This window comes from Mya arenaria, chromosome 1 (assembly GCF_026914265.1).
Source record: "Mya arenaria isolate MELC-2E11 chromosome 1, ASM2691426v1".
NCBI lineage: Eukaryota > Metazoa > Mollusca > Bivalvia > Myida > Myidae > Mya > Mya arenaria.
In genome coordinates this window covers 20,407,067-20,422,005 of record NC_069122.1, presented here as the reverse complement: position 1 = coordinate 20,422,005, position 14,939 = coordinate 20,407,067, and the positions used below count along the sequence as shown (strand labels likewise).

At 35.2% G+C, this 14,939-nt stretch overlaps 1 protein-coding gene across 10 annotated transcripts in view; it reads left to right on the top strand.

The window, feature by feature from the left end:
- Nucleotides 1-2,395: 2,395 nt before the first annotated feature.
- LOC128232290 (integrin beta-PS-like) overlaps nt 2,396-14,939 on the top strand; it is a 45,515-nt gene continuing 32,971 nt past the window's right edge. For 5 of the 10 annotated variants that reach the window (XM_052945810.1, XM_052946381.1, XM_052945970.1 and 2 more), the window contains exons 1-5: nt 2,424-2,509; nt 6,797-6,865; nt 10,721-10,923; nt 11,905-11,986; nt 12,391-12,522. In XM_052945810.1, the coding sequence (XP_052801770.1) occupies nt 6,802-6,865; nt 10,721-10,923; nt 11,905-11,986; nt 12,391-12,522 (481 nt within the window). In that variant the 5' untranslated portion in view covers nt 2,424-2,509; nt 6,797-6,801. The other 5 variants (XM_052946534.1, XM_052946051.1, XM_052946458.1 and 2 more) reach the window with 3 other exon arrangements.

Sequence of the window (14,939 nt, the reverse complement as noted above, 5' to 3'; positions counted from 1 at the left end):
TCAATCATTAAAAACCTGGTTTCGTCGCATTGCGGCGTTTCTTGTTTTTCATCAAATGTATTCATATGCATTTCTTATATGGACCTGTTTCCTGCTTAGTTTCAAACATTTGGCGGAGACGCAGCCTTTATGGCGAGATAATTTATTTTTGAGAATAAATCTTGCGGCGGATCTTTGGATTCCTTCAATTTCGTCAATTTCAAAATTATAATAGTATGGGGATTCCACATATGAATGGCATATTAAAATGTAAAAATGCGAAGTAGGCATTTTTTCTACATGGTTATGGACAGTGTCTCAAATCGAGTACGAGAAAACCGTGTGTAGAGTTTGCCTTTTTATACGCCCGAAGGGTCGTATTATGTTATGGCCTCCATCGTCTGTCCGTCTGTCTGTCCGTCTGTCCGTCCGTTAGCAATTCCGTGTCCGGGCCATAACTTGGTAACTAATAAAGCGATTTTCAAATAACTTTATACAAATCATCACTTCATTAAAAGGATGTGTCGCGCGCAATTTCCAGGTCCATACCTCAAAGACTAGAATCACCATGGGGGTGCGTTAGCAAATCCGTGTCCGGGCCACAACTTGGTCACTAATAAAGTCATTTTCAAATAACTTTATACAAAGCATCATTACATTAAAAGGATGTGTCGCGCGCAATTTCCAGGTCCATACCTCGAACACTAGAATCACCATGGGGGGGGGGACGTTAGCAATTCCATGTCCAGGCCATAACTGGGTTACTACTAAAGCAATTTTCAAATAACTTTATACAAATCATCTCTACATTAAAAGGATTTGTCAAGCATGCTTTCCAGGTCTGTACCTCAAAGGCTAATTTCACTGGGGAGCGTTAGCAATTCCGTTAGCAATTCCGTGTCCAGGCCACAACTTTGTGTTACTACCAATAAAGGAATTTTTAGAAAACGTGTCCTAGCCACAACTGTGTAACCAATAAAGCAATTTTTAGATAACTTTATACAAATTATTGCTACATTAAAAGGATGTGTTGTGAGCACTTTCCAAGTCCTGCTACTTTTAAACTTGTATTCTCAGATTTTCTAAGGAAGTTTCAGATATTCTATTTTTTTTATAAAAATATTTCATCTCATAAAATCTGATTCCATATTAGTGCATCCTTCATTGCACTACTTACCAGTATGTATGTTGTTTTACAATTATTCTTGTTGTAAAAAAATACTGTTGAACAAAGGTTTTTATTAGCACTGCTAACTTAAGTATCATTAAAGTTTCAATATTGGAAGTTTAAGCCTTTGTTGTAAACACTTCACACCTAGTAAGCAGTATACTAGCATAACCTAAATGTTTATTAAAGACCTCAAGCCGAATCTTCTTCGGGGGTATAATGCTCCGTTTCGCGGTGCTCTTGTTACTTATGTTTATATGGGTTTACCACTTCTAGTCTTCCGAAAAAAGTTATTCCTAAGTATGAATTCACTTGGACTCGTTTGAGTTTATCGTTTCCAATGAATTAGAAGAAAGATTCAAAACCCTGATGCCATAATTTCTATTAGCAGCTTGACAGAGTCTGTGTATGATTGTTTAGATTTAAAAAAGAAAACAAAAATGAATTTAATTTTAACTAATTACCCTTTTCCCATCACAGGAATATTGGATACATTATTCATCACTATATCAGCAACTAAAATCAAACTGTACTAAAATACCCATATGGTACTACAACAAAATGTTTCGACAGCTGACCTTTTTTTAAAAGCAATTTAAGTTTTATTAATGTTCAAGTTGAGGCTTTCTATGGGCAAAATATGGTGATTGTGCCGTTAATCCTTCTATGCATTTATTTTCTATTGCATATATTCAATTTCGTTAAAAAGTATAGCTAAAAAGTATGGTCATAACCTTGTCCATAATGCATGTACATTTGTTCACATATATAATACACTCAGAATAAAACAACAATTGTTCGCGGTAACCAGGCATCAAAAACTTATATTACTTATATTTAGCGCACTGTAAAACAACAGCCATTGACTACATGTACTGTACTTGTAATTTGCCATAGTCGTACAAAAATACAATGAAAAAACAACAACATCTGGCTGGAAAAAATAATAGGGATTGAAAAGTCTTTGATATAGGGGTTAAAAAGGTCAAAGAGATAGGAGTTGAAAGGTCTTTAAAATAGGGGTCGAAAAGTCTTCGTTTTGAGAAGGGGTTGAAGTCTTGGGGTTGAAAAATCCTGCTCCCAGTGTGCCGAGGTCCCTTTGAAATTTTGATGGAACGTTAAAGATGGCAGTCGTCGGCGTAGAGGTGTTAAAAAATATATAATCATTTTAGAGAAAAAAGATGAAGGGTACCAGTTTAGGAATCAATCGAACGTTGCGAAACCGTTTTATCCGAAGACCGTTATTGCTAAATGTTTTTGTACTTCCGGGTGACCTAGTTATTTTACTCGCCATATTTGTAGGATTGGGCATATTGTGAGTCATTTTATGGTAAACAAAGACATAATTGTGGATATTTTCAGGTGCAATAAGTTGGAATATTTATTCATATAACTGATTATTGTATTTTTTTTAAAAACTGTACAATTGTATACTGTTTCTTGTCGATTTACAGAGGTACTGGTAGGTAGCTTTGTTAGTCCAAATAATTGTACGTTTACGTTTTTTTTTAAAGATTTTTGGTATGGCAAATCCTTCACGTACAAATTGTTAAGTATCAAAAGTGGGTAGTTATTCCGATCGAGATTCTGGGTTAAAGCATTTAGCATCTAAAAAATATCACATAAACAATAAATGTTACCAGATTACGTTATTTTATATCAGTTCTAGGGATTATTCTAGAGCGAAATAGCGGGGCGCTCCGCCCTGCCCTATTTCCGGTCCCCCACGCTGCCCCTATTCAACCTAATTAGCGCCACGCTGTTTTAATCCCATCAACTGCCTTGATTGACACTCGATAATCAGCAATTATGCACAGCATGTGTCTGTCACTGGCTTGTTTACAACTAGCGCGTGTAAAAAATCGATACACACAGCACGCTATATGCTTTAAGCGTGGTTCCCGGTGTTAATGCTGTACTAATAGCGTATAGCGGTATAAGTGTGAACAACATGTCGGCATATATTGTTTGATGCCGTAGACAGAATTAAGAAGTTAGGAAAGTAATTATCGAAGCGGTATTTAATGATAGAGCTGGGGAGAGATGAAATAGATTTATAATGAGGTTAAATAACGATAATTAGACCGAATTACCTCGGCTACTTTTTAATGTTTTTAAATTACTTACACTCGCTAAAAGACGAAAATGGAGTTGAGGAAAGGTATAAGGAAAAGGTAAGAAAATGTGAATTACTGTCCCATATATTGGATTTAAGTCTGATAGATAACACTACTTGTACGTACGTAATACGATATTAAGTTCTAGTGATGCCTTCCTCTAAACGGAACCTTGTGCAAAAAGATCGTGATCTATCTAAAATAGCTAGGAATAATCGTTCGATTTCGGACTTTGTGAACAATGTGAACAATGTAGACTATGTTTTTCATAATTTTTAGTACATGTCTCAGTCAGTACAATTATATCCCACATTTTCACATAAAACACTACAGGCATGAATATTATGGGAATATATATATACTTGAAGGGCACCTGCAAGGCTTCAGTGAAAAAAGGGTGATGTTAAAATTTAAGTTAAACCGAAAAATTTCTTTTAGAGGCTGTCATACCGACTGACACTTTTTTTTAACTTTCTGATGTCTGTTTTAAAAACTTGATTTCATTATATGTAAGTATCGAATATTTAAAGTCAGCTACTCTACTGATATTGCTTTGCCTTGCAGTTTGCATGGTTTATATTATGGTTACCAGGTAAGATTCAGCCAGACAGCTCAGTCAAACCAAATATGTTGCACAGACTACGGACCACAGTCTATGCAATAGACTTCAGAATATTTTTTTTATGAAAAAGATGTTATTAGCCATATAAGAGATTTCAAAGCATTTTCAAAAAGCTTTTCGTTTACTTGCTTTCGTCAGTCCAGTGCTCCAGCTAGGCCTAAATAGCAGGGTGGGGCACCCCGCTGCCCTTTTCCAGCACCCTGCTGCCCTTTACTTCACCCTGCTGTGCCCTTTTGTTTGACAGGGTCAATTTTCAGAAATAAGTATGAAAATGATAAACATAAATAGTTTTGACACTAAATTAAAGAAAACAGCTAAGGTATTCATAACTAACTATTAGGATTGAAAGTATTTACAACAAATACACAATAAGAATCCAACATTGGCCCTTGCAAGTGCTTGATCAAGGCTCATTGAAAGTGCCCTTTTTAACCTAGCACCCTGCCCTTTTCAAATCCTGGCTGGAGCACTGTCAGTCCTGCTTATTTTTTGCTGCCTGACCAGCGAACCAATGGTATTGTAATCAGAATGCTTGGTATCAGCCTATCGGCCGAATAAAATGTAGGGCCTCTCAGTGTTTTTCGTTTACTTGCTTTCGTCAGTCCTGCTTATTTTTTACTGTCATGCATACATGTGATAACGTCCCGGACGTCCCGGATTGTCCCGGAAATCGTATCTCTGTCACGGAGTCACGGAGGGTGCATGTTTGTCCCGGAAAGTCATAAAAAAAACGAAAAAAAATAATAATCTTGGAATCTGAATCGATTATCTTAATTTTACCAATGTAAGTCAGCTATTTTGCCTGTCCGGGACACTGGTCGTAAAACACAGGACATGTTGACACTAATCCGTTAATTGGTACGTGTGTCGTCGAGGTCATCGTCAATCACCCGATAATTGATCTATCGGCCTATTGTTGTGCTTAACGAGTGGGGGAGGGTTCTTGTATACAAATTCATTGTTTTCATATGGATTTGTTTGGTCTTATGAATGATAGCTTTTAATTAATGAATTGATATTTTTCACACATTTTACCAACAAACGAGCATGAAGGTAAGTTCAAAGAAAGTGACAAAATGAGTAAAAAAAACAAAATTAAAACACGGAAAACATCCCATATTCCTTTCAAATTTCAAAGTCGATACGTCATTATACTTTTAACAACTTATGCGTCCATAAGGAATTTTAGTGTTTTGACCTTTTTTCCGAACTATCGTGTGTATTTTTACGCCGAAATAAAACTGACGATATGGGGTTTACAGGTGGTTATATAGAGTGCTTTAATCACGTGACCATGGTAAGTCACGTGATCGCTTTATACAGCCGATTGTTGACACGTCTCTATCAAAATTATATGCATCTCCAAACGGAAAAAAGCTCATCGACTGGAAAATCTTCTTTATCGTCTGAAAAATATTGTGTGTCATAAATTGCAAACGTTTTAAATGTGATGAAAAGATAAATATTTTGTAACGCATGTTCTCAAAAGCGCGGGAAAACAGGTGCCCGTATAGTTGTTTATTTCCTGTTTTGATGAAACCGAAAGTAGACTGCATATCCTCCTGGTTAGCACTTCATTTAAAGCCTGGGAAAATATCTGGTGGTTTTATTTTTTCAAGAAAATGCAGAAAAAAAAACAACCATGTCAAGTAAAAAATACGTCTTGGAAGTCAAAATAGGTACATTCTCCCGACGTTAAAAACGACTAAAATAGCCCCAGATATGCTATAGAATGCACCACAGACGTTCCCCATTTAAAAAAATTTTCGGGGGGGCATGCCCCCGGACCGCCCTAGTGTGCGTTGACATTACGATGGGTGTCCCGGAATCGACCCAAGAAATTATCACATGTATGGTCATGACCAGCAAACAAATGGTTTTTATTTAGGGTGTCTGGTATCAGCAGATCAGCCAAATAAAAGTGCAAGCGACTCTCAGTGTTTTTCAAAGGTTTTGACAAGTTACAGGGTACAGAAGGGCAATTCAGGGATACAATAACTGCCCTTTGTTTTTCCAATATTTTCCATATGTAGTCAGGGGAGATTAGTGCCCAGTGTTAGACACTCGCTGTTTTGAAGCAGGGGTATCCCACTTAGAAATGATAGGAGACCATGTCCATATCAAGGAGTCCAGTGCATAAAGAAAAATTCATTGTCCTAGAAAAATAGAGAAGTACATGTATAAGCTTCAAAACAATATAAGAAAGTATAGCTATATATAATATATATAGAAATATATAGAAAGTTTTCAGAAACTCCCAAGAATACTTATATAGATCTTCCATCATTTGTACATTGTGCATTGAAGCTTAAGATAAATATACAACTTTGGAAACTGTTTTGGGGCATATATGATTTATCTAACATAATCAAACAGTCAAGCAATATTCAGGAGTAATAATTACCAGCTGTTTAGATCCAAATCGCAGTCATTGTTACTGTCTTCAGAGTCTGATGGACTCCTGAACTTCAAAATCTGACAGAGCCAACATTTTGGTGTCACAGACACCTCCCCCACTGGAAAAAAACAACAACAAAAATAATTCAAAAACATTTTAAATGATTAAAAAAAGGTAACTGGTTGGATTTGATTGTTTCTGTATGTGTTGTAAGTATTGACAATCTCCCATTTGCTTCAAGTATAAAGGGCTTCTTAAAGCAAGTGCTTTGCCCCTTTGAATGATGACCAATGGGGGGCCTAAAGCGCCCCCAAATCCCCTCTCTGAAATGTTATGAGCCCTTTAGCTGCCTGGTCTATCAGAATGAGGTTTTTCAGAGATTAGCAATTTTGACAGACTCAGAACAATGGAATTACTCAGATACTGTAACAGTGTACACCTAATATGGTAATATTTTATATTACACCTGAAATTACATACGTGATGGTCATGTGCATATAATTTATTTTCAGTTGAAATGTGGAAGCTTAAAGGAGCAGTTGTAGTTCTACTGGTGGTTGTATACATCACACATGGACAAGGTGAGTTAGCTGTGTCTGTGTGGGTCAGAATTATGAATATATAGTGCTTTTCTGCTGTCCAATTTGAGTCAATACTATGCCTTTTCCCAAGGGTTAAAGCAGTGAAAGCATACTTTTTCCCAATTCAAAAAAAAAATCTTTGATTTTATGTTTAAATTTTTTTTTTTATAAAAATGGACCTGACCACTTTTGTATGGGAGATTTGGTGTTTTCTGAACAGACATTATAATTTTATTTTTTGTGTGTTTGTTTAAGTATGTAGTTTAAAACCTTTTTAGAAGTACAGAAGATTACTTTATCACAATTTGCCAATGATGACAATAATGTTCTTACATAAAGCCTATTAATAATAAAAACAGACTATGGTGAGTACTTATCCTACCTGTTTTTGAAAAGGATGTAACCCTAACCAAACCATTTTTCTTTGGCCAAAGGGACATATTTTGACACAAAAATCTAAATGTCCATTTATATGGGATGAAAATAATACACAATGTCATGTAAACACATGTCACACTGTATGACAATTGAAAGCCTAGTCTGGTTTAAAGTACTGACTTTGTTCATGAAGTTTATATTAAACCCTGGTTTAATGCTGCTTAGAGTTTCTAATTTCAGTGCCCCAATGTCAGTATGGGTCATTAATTTACCATTGAAGAAAGCAAAAGTATTTTACCATAAAACAACACAAGGAGTTAAATGGGGGGGGGGGGGGAGCATGGGTTACTCATGGTTTCCTGTTTCAGCTTCATTTAGATTTTATTTTGAAAAATGTAGAATGGAATCATTGTCATTTTCTCGAATTTGCTGTTTCACTTCTCTTGGCTGAAATATTGTGAATATACTTAAGTCAAATCTCAATCACAGTTTCAATTTGTTTTTGTCACATTGCATCAACATGTATTGAAAAAAGTATATGTTAAAGTTTTTAAACCTTTTAAAAACACATATATCTTTTAATATGATGATTAAAATGTTTGGTCTAGATTTTACGGAGAAAATAAATATACTTGTGTACAATTCATTGTTTTTTAACAACTACTCAAGTTTATTTTTTTGTACTAGAATTTTAAGTTTTCTTTGAAATATTGACAACATCTTTTATTAACACATTCCATGAAAGAATGTTTTTGAAAAGTACAAAATAGATTTTTAATAATTATATGCTTTTTGTAGGTAAATTTTATTGCAATTGAGATTTGACTTAACTATTTTTGACTCACAAAGAGCTTGAAACCCAGAAGTTTTTAAGCGTCTCTGGCAGTCATATTAATATTAATTTTATTTCATAACAAAATAAAGGATACAGAGGTAAAATATAAGCCTACTGGCATACCCATACTTAAAATTGTATCCGGTAATGCCTAACAAAAACTATAAGTTGTGGCCTTAGAATCTAAGCTTTCTTGCATCAAGCTTTGACAAACAGTTGAACTTTCAAGTTTTTTTCTTAAAGCTGTTCTCTTACAGATTAACCGTTTTGACAACTTATTTATATTTTGTCTTGGAAAGAGCCAATTTTTGCGTACCGGGTAAATGTTTGAAAACCAGTGAAACAAGTCATCTTTACGTTCGAAAATTTATGATTCATGGCGAAAAGCGTTACTAATGCCTTATGAATAATGATTTTTTTTTGGCAGTTTTTCAAACAACTGAGATCTGTTCTTTTGTGAGTTATCTTACATGTATATGACTTAATTGAAGGCTGTGCTACCAAAACCAGCTGATTCTTAGACAAAAGAAAAATAATGCCAACACTCAATCTGTGAGAGTGCAGCTTTAAGCCAGTTTGTTGGGACTTCCTAGGGAGAAATAACCTGGATTGTAATGCAACTTGATAGGGGTATCACATCACTGTTCAGCATTATATTAACCCAAAAAGTAAACTGAAATAGATTATAAATGTATGTACTTGAAGTCAACTATTTGTAGTGGGTGAGATTTGAATTTCTGGCTTTATTAATGTGCTTTACAAATTAACGACTTGATTATAGAGGTGATTTGCATTGATGTCGAAAATGCTTCATATTATAATTTAGGAAAACAAAAAACATTCCTAATGATGCCAACTTTATCCAAAACAGTGGCTACTGGCTAGTGTGAATATATATACTTTGAGATGGCTCATTGACAGCCAGATGGGCATATCAGCTGTCTCACCATGCCTGTCCATTATGCTTCACTGAAAGTCTGACTGCTTTGTCTTGAAGCAATTCCCTTCTTAATATTATTTTCATAAAACATTAGGTGAAAGGTTGATTTATTCTATTACACAGTAAGTCCTAATGTCCTATTTTCAAGATGCATCATGTACAGAGGTTTGGGAAACAAAGAGCAGTATTGTGTTCAGCTATTTACTATTACATGAAGATGGTGTTATGTACCTTGATGTACAATTTCCAAGTAGTTAGATCCTGTACAAGGCGTAATTGTATGATAAAATTTAATGGAAAAGTATTACAACTTTCACATTAACCAAAAGTTTATGTCATTAAATATGATATTTAAAAAAGAATAAAATAATATAATAATATAATAAAATCAAAATATATATATAATATATATATATATATATATATAAAAGTAAATATTATTAAAAAATTCACCATCTATTTCTCGGACCGCTACTGCCTTTAGGCTGAATGATAACCTACGAAAATAGTTATTATAGTCTTTTGGATGATTTTTTTGGTGTGTGCTTGTTTTAATATGTAGTTTAAAAAGCTTAATAATTTTGGATAAATACTGATTACTGATTATTACTTTCACACCATTCACCAATGGTGACAACATCATTCTTACATAAAGCCTTATAAAAAAAGCCTGCCTTCCTTACCAGTGTGGCCTTATTGCAAATAAAGTCACCTTAATGAGAAATATAAAGATGAATACTTATAAATTGTTGGCTTCAGACAATGGAAACTGAGAAATCTGGTACGCAATGAGAAATACTCTCACTCCTAAGATTTCTCATTGAGCTTGAATAATTTTCTTTTTCTCTCCAGGTAACCCTGGCAGTGTTATATCAAATATAAAGATTACAATGCATAACTTCTTCTTACCAGATACCAGACAGTCATTGTCTTTGTGATTGACTGTAATATGCAGTATCATAGCAAAATTAGTGTATTAATTACAATGCAATTAAAGATGGGTGGTGAGGTCTGTTAAATGTCTAGTAACTCTAGTTACAAAAAATGTTATAAGGGTTTTAGCCTGGTTTTGAAAAGTACAGGGTGCTGCAGAAAAGGGACAGGGTTCTAAGGGAGGAAAGGGCACATTTTGTCAGGCTGTGAACAATTTGAACATGATGAATTTCACAGAAAATTTTAGGAATTGTGCTTTTTAGTAATATAAGTTTGTAACTGTCAATGTTGTTCGAACTTATAATCATAATTTAAGTTTTTTTAAAGCAAAATAATTGTTTGATGATCTGAAGCATTAAACTCGATAAAGGCAGAAGGGTGCCCATGCAGGTCTCCATAAGGGCCGAAGGGTGCTTCAAGAAAAAGCGCAGTTGCAGTACCTCTCCATAACTCTTGAGCTAAAACCAGAGTCATCTTTTGTGTACTAACAGATTAAAAGAAACCTTCTGTTTCTTATTAGCCATATTTACACTGTACAGTACTTTATGGAGACATCTCTATAGTTGATAACATTTAGATTGAATTTGGTGAATGCATATTAATGTCTTTAACACAAATTTCATTAGGGTTCTTAGCCTTTTTACACAGTTTTTTGCCTGAGTCCCTCATACTGGCAATAAATTTACAGGATTTGCAGGATTGATTTTTTCAATCTGTAGCCATTTCTGGTCTTATCATCTTGTTAAACATATATTTTCTCTGTTTTCAGTGAGCGAGCAAGTAAGCAATCCCTGTGTGGTGGCAAAGTCATGTGGGGAGTGTATAGCGATATCGCCGAAATGCGGCTGGTGCGCGGACACGGGGTACGATAACACATACAAGGACAGATGTGACCTCCTCACCAACTTTAAGGAAGAAGGATGCTCAGCGGCCAATATTTCAAACCCACAAAATAAGCTTACGTTCCTTAAGGTATTGTTTTTATGTCACAATGGCAGACATATAGTACATCTTTAGGGTTTTAGCCAGGTTTTAAAATTGTCAGGGCACTGCAGAAAAGGGACAGGGTGCTGAGGGACAAAAGGGCAGTGAATAATGAAAGCTATACAATTTTCATAGAAAGTGGTTTTTAGTGTGTTTTTTTTTCATGTAATGTTAGGTTTCAACTACCAAATATGTAATGTTTGTTTGTATTCATGATAACATTTCAAGTTTTAATCAAAACAAATAAAACATTTGATTTTATTAAGCATTTAATTCATTGAAGTTATGAGGGTGCCCATTCTGGTCTCCATGAGGGCTGAAGAGTGCCACCAAAAAGGACAGGGTGCAGCCCTCTCTCATTACCCTTTAGCTAAAACCCTAATATGAGATATTATCCTTCAATGTTGTCATCTGTGTGGACCCATTTTCATGAACGCTCTCCAACAAATATCCAGCCCTCCCAAACCTGGTCACAATGTTGATTATCATTATAATATCTTGACCAAAATTGATGAACAGTCTGGTGACGCTATTCATTCTTAAGTTATGACCTTGGATTGTCTTAATTCTATGAAATTTACGTAGTCTGCTACATGTACCTTACTTAGGCATTTCTAATCCATTTTTACCAAACTTGGTCACAACGTTTATTTGCATAAAACCTCAACTGATTTTTATCACCAGTCATATGCCATTATTAAATTAATTATTGTGCTTGTTAATCAGACATCAATTCACTTAAATTGTTTATTTCTCTCAGCAATTATTATAAACTTTGACTTCTGTAATTACAAATCTTTTAACAGTACAATTACCATGTTCTTTTTACTGGAGTCAAACCATAGCCTCTTGCATTTAGAGCAGTTATTTATGTACAAAATAAAGCTCTGAAGCAACTTCCTTGCTAGTTAATGTATAAATGTTTAATATAGAGAACAAACGTTTATATGTTAACATATATATTTCTAGGATGACCCTGTTCAGGATGGCCAGAGAGTCGGAGATGCCGTCCAAATACAGCCACAGTCTATTAACATCAAGATACGACCAAGTGGGTGGCTTCTTTACTATTGAATTTATAATTTTTATGCCTGTTTGGTGTGTTAATTTCACTGGAATTTAACAAGATTTTCATATTGCTTGTTACCTAAGGTAGCACACCCTAATGAAATCCTCCACTTGAAACTCTTCTATTTTAATGGTTTAGCCTATGTTGTTAAGCACAGGACTTTAAATCCTTAAGGGTTTCATGGTAGAAGGTTATTAGGGTTTTACTATCTTAAAAATGTTTTGTGCACTGTGAAAAACAAATACATGGAACTGAAAAGGTTCTAGTGTGAAATATGCAAATTCCACAACTTTCATACAATTTGATGAAATAGAGCACAGGAGACATACTGAAGTCCATTAGATTAGTTAAAACCCTCCTTGAATGCTTTCTGCTCCATATTTCAGATACTCCGGAGACGTTGACACTGACCTTCCGTCTAGCTGAAAACTACCCTGTAGACCTCTACTACCTTATGGATTTGTCGAACTCTATGAAGGATGACAAAGACAACCTTGCTTCTCTCGGAAATAAGATTGGTAAGATCTAATTACAGTTGTAACAGTGACAAATACAGACTGGTTAGTTCTATTTCAGTAGGTTGCTGGTTAGTTCTAGCTACAGTGGTAACAATTGAATGTTCAGAAAGCTGGTAAGTTCTTGCTACGGTGATAAAAATTGAATGTACAGAAGGCTGGTTAGTTCTATCTACAGTGGTAACAATTGAATGGTCAGACTGCTGGTTAGTTCTATCTATAGTGGTAACAATTGAATGTACAGAAGGCTGGTTAGTTCTATCTACAGTGGTAACAATTGAATGGTCAGACTGCTGGTTAGTTCTATCTATAGTGGTAACAATTGAATGTACAGAAGGCTGGTTAGTTCTATCTACAGTGGTAACAATTGAATGTACAGAAGGCTGGTTAGTTCTATCTACAGCAGTAACAATTGTATGTACAGAAGGTTGGTTAGTTCTATCTACAGTGGTAACGCTTGAAAATCAGATCCTTGACTATATTATTAACTCATATACAGTACACTCAACGAGTTAGACCCACTTTCCGTTTCCCTCCGCGGAGTTTTGCTATCGCGGCCAACACAATGATTTTATCGACTGTCCGCGTTCCTCGGAGTTTGAATTTAAGGCACTCGGAGAAGATCAGTCGACCGAAGAATAACGAACTCGGCGTTCCTCGGAGGGGTTAACTCTGCGAAACTCTGCGGACACTTGATAAGAATCTACGCTAAAGTTATTTAATTTTATTAAAATTTTCAACCGATTACCACGGCTCCAGTAAATTGCTATTTTTTTTTTTCCTCTGCCCGTTTTGCATGAAATTAGCTTACCACAAGAATGCAGATGTATTTCACTAGTTGCACATGCATCTTATAAACGTGTTTTTGCTAAGGTAATGATAAACACATTTCATCCGAGAAATTCTAGGTTACACATTTTCGGAAAATCAGGAGGTCAAACACGCGTTCAAAGTTCACAGCGCATGGTTTTGAAGGCCTTCTTGTCTCGTTTTCTGTGGAAAATTCCATTAAACGTCATAGCTATTTTTAACCACCAATAATAAATAGTATATTCTACATTGTATTGATCACGCGCTTGACGTAAGAAGTCATGGTTCAGAATCGTGTAAATAGTTGGCTGCTTTATGATGCAATAAAATAGTGGCAATACATTAATGATTCAATGGTTATTATTCAAGACAATATTCAATTGGCGTTTAAAAATTAAACGTTGGTACATGTAAGAATCTTTTACGCTTAACAATGTGCATAAGCATGAAAATAAATAACTTCTAAACAAGAATGATTTCTTGCTTATCTGATTAGACTCGGAGTTCCCCCGCACTATAAAATCGGATGATTCTCAACGCTATGGTTCATATTAAACTTGGCGGTAAGCCAGCCACTCGAAGGAACTCGGGGGGGGGGGGGATTTTTACGAGGGCAACAGTTTTACCCTCGGAGGAAACCTGCGATCATGGACTTGATCCCTCGGAGTGAGCGAGGAAAGTGGGTCTAACTCGTTGAGTGTACTGTAACTTAGAATTGCGACAATAAGAAAACTTCCTGTAGACCTTTATTTCCTTATGAATTTATGGAGAGGCACTAGACATAAATTCTTCGAAAATAAAAACAATGGCAATTGTAGTAAAATTGCACATGGCAAAGACTCTTAAAATATCATTTTTAACTGCCATTTGCGATATGATAATTATTTAAAGTAGGAACTGACTTTAACTACCGTAAATGACTGGGTATTAGACGCACTTTTTTCCCTCAGATTTTGATGCAAAAAAATGCCTGCGTATAATACCCAGTAACAATTTTTGGAACTTTTTTTCTGAGGTCAATTTTTAAGCCGAGAGTTTGTTTAGATTTATGTAGAAAGGGATGTTACTCGCGTCATATTGATCGAGTATATACGGGTTAAAACGGCAGTTGAAGATCGGGATACGGTATATCGTAAGACGTTTATAATTTCAACAAAAAATATTTTTCGATTAATGTTACCGTAATTCACCTAAGAGTTCGGACACTCTAAATATTTGGACACCCATAATTGTTTCCCAAAATAATTTATGTTGCGTACCTAATTTTCGGACACCCAAAGGACATCAATCATAACTTTCATAGTTACCAAGTTTGACAGACGAAGATTATTGATTTTTATCTTTACAATGCCTGGCTAGATTACCTAACCGTATACACCACTGTGACAATTTAATTAGTTACTACCCATCCTAAACGATGTATTGCCTGTTGAAAAGGAAGTGTGATATATTTATTTGAGGATTAAACAAACAACAAGGGCAATCAAGGGATTAAGAAAACATCGACATGGCATGTTTGTAAAACGATCTGCCAATAAGCTTTCAAACTTGTACCACACTTATAGACTATATGAAGCAATAATCGTACAGTTATACATTAATCCTGCATA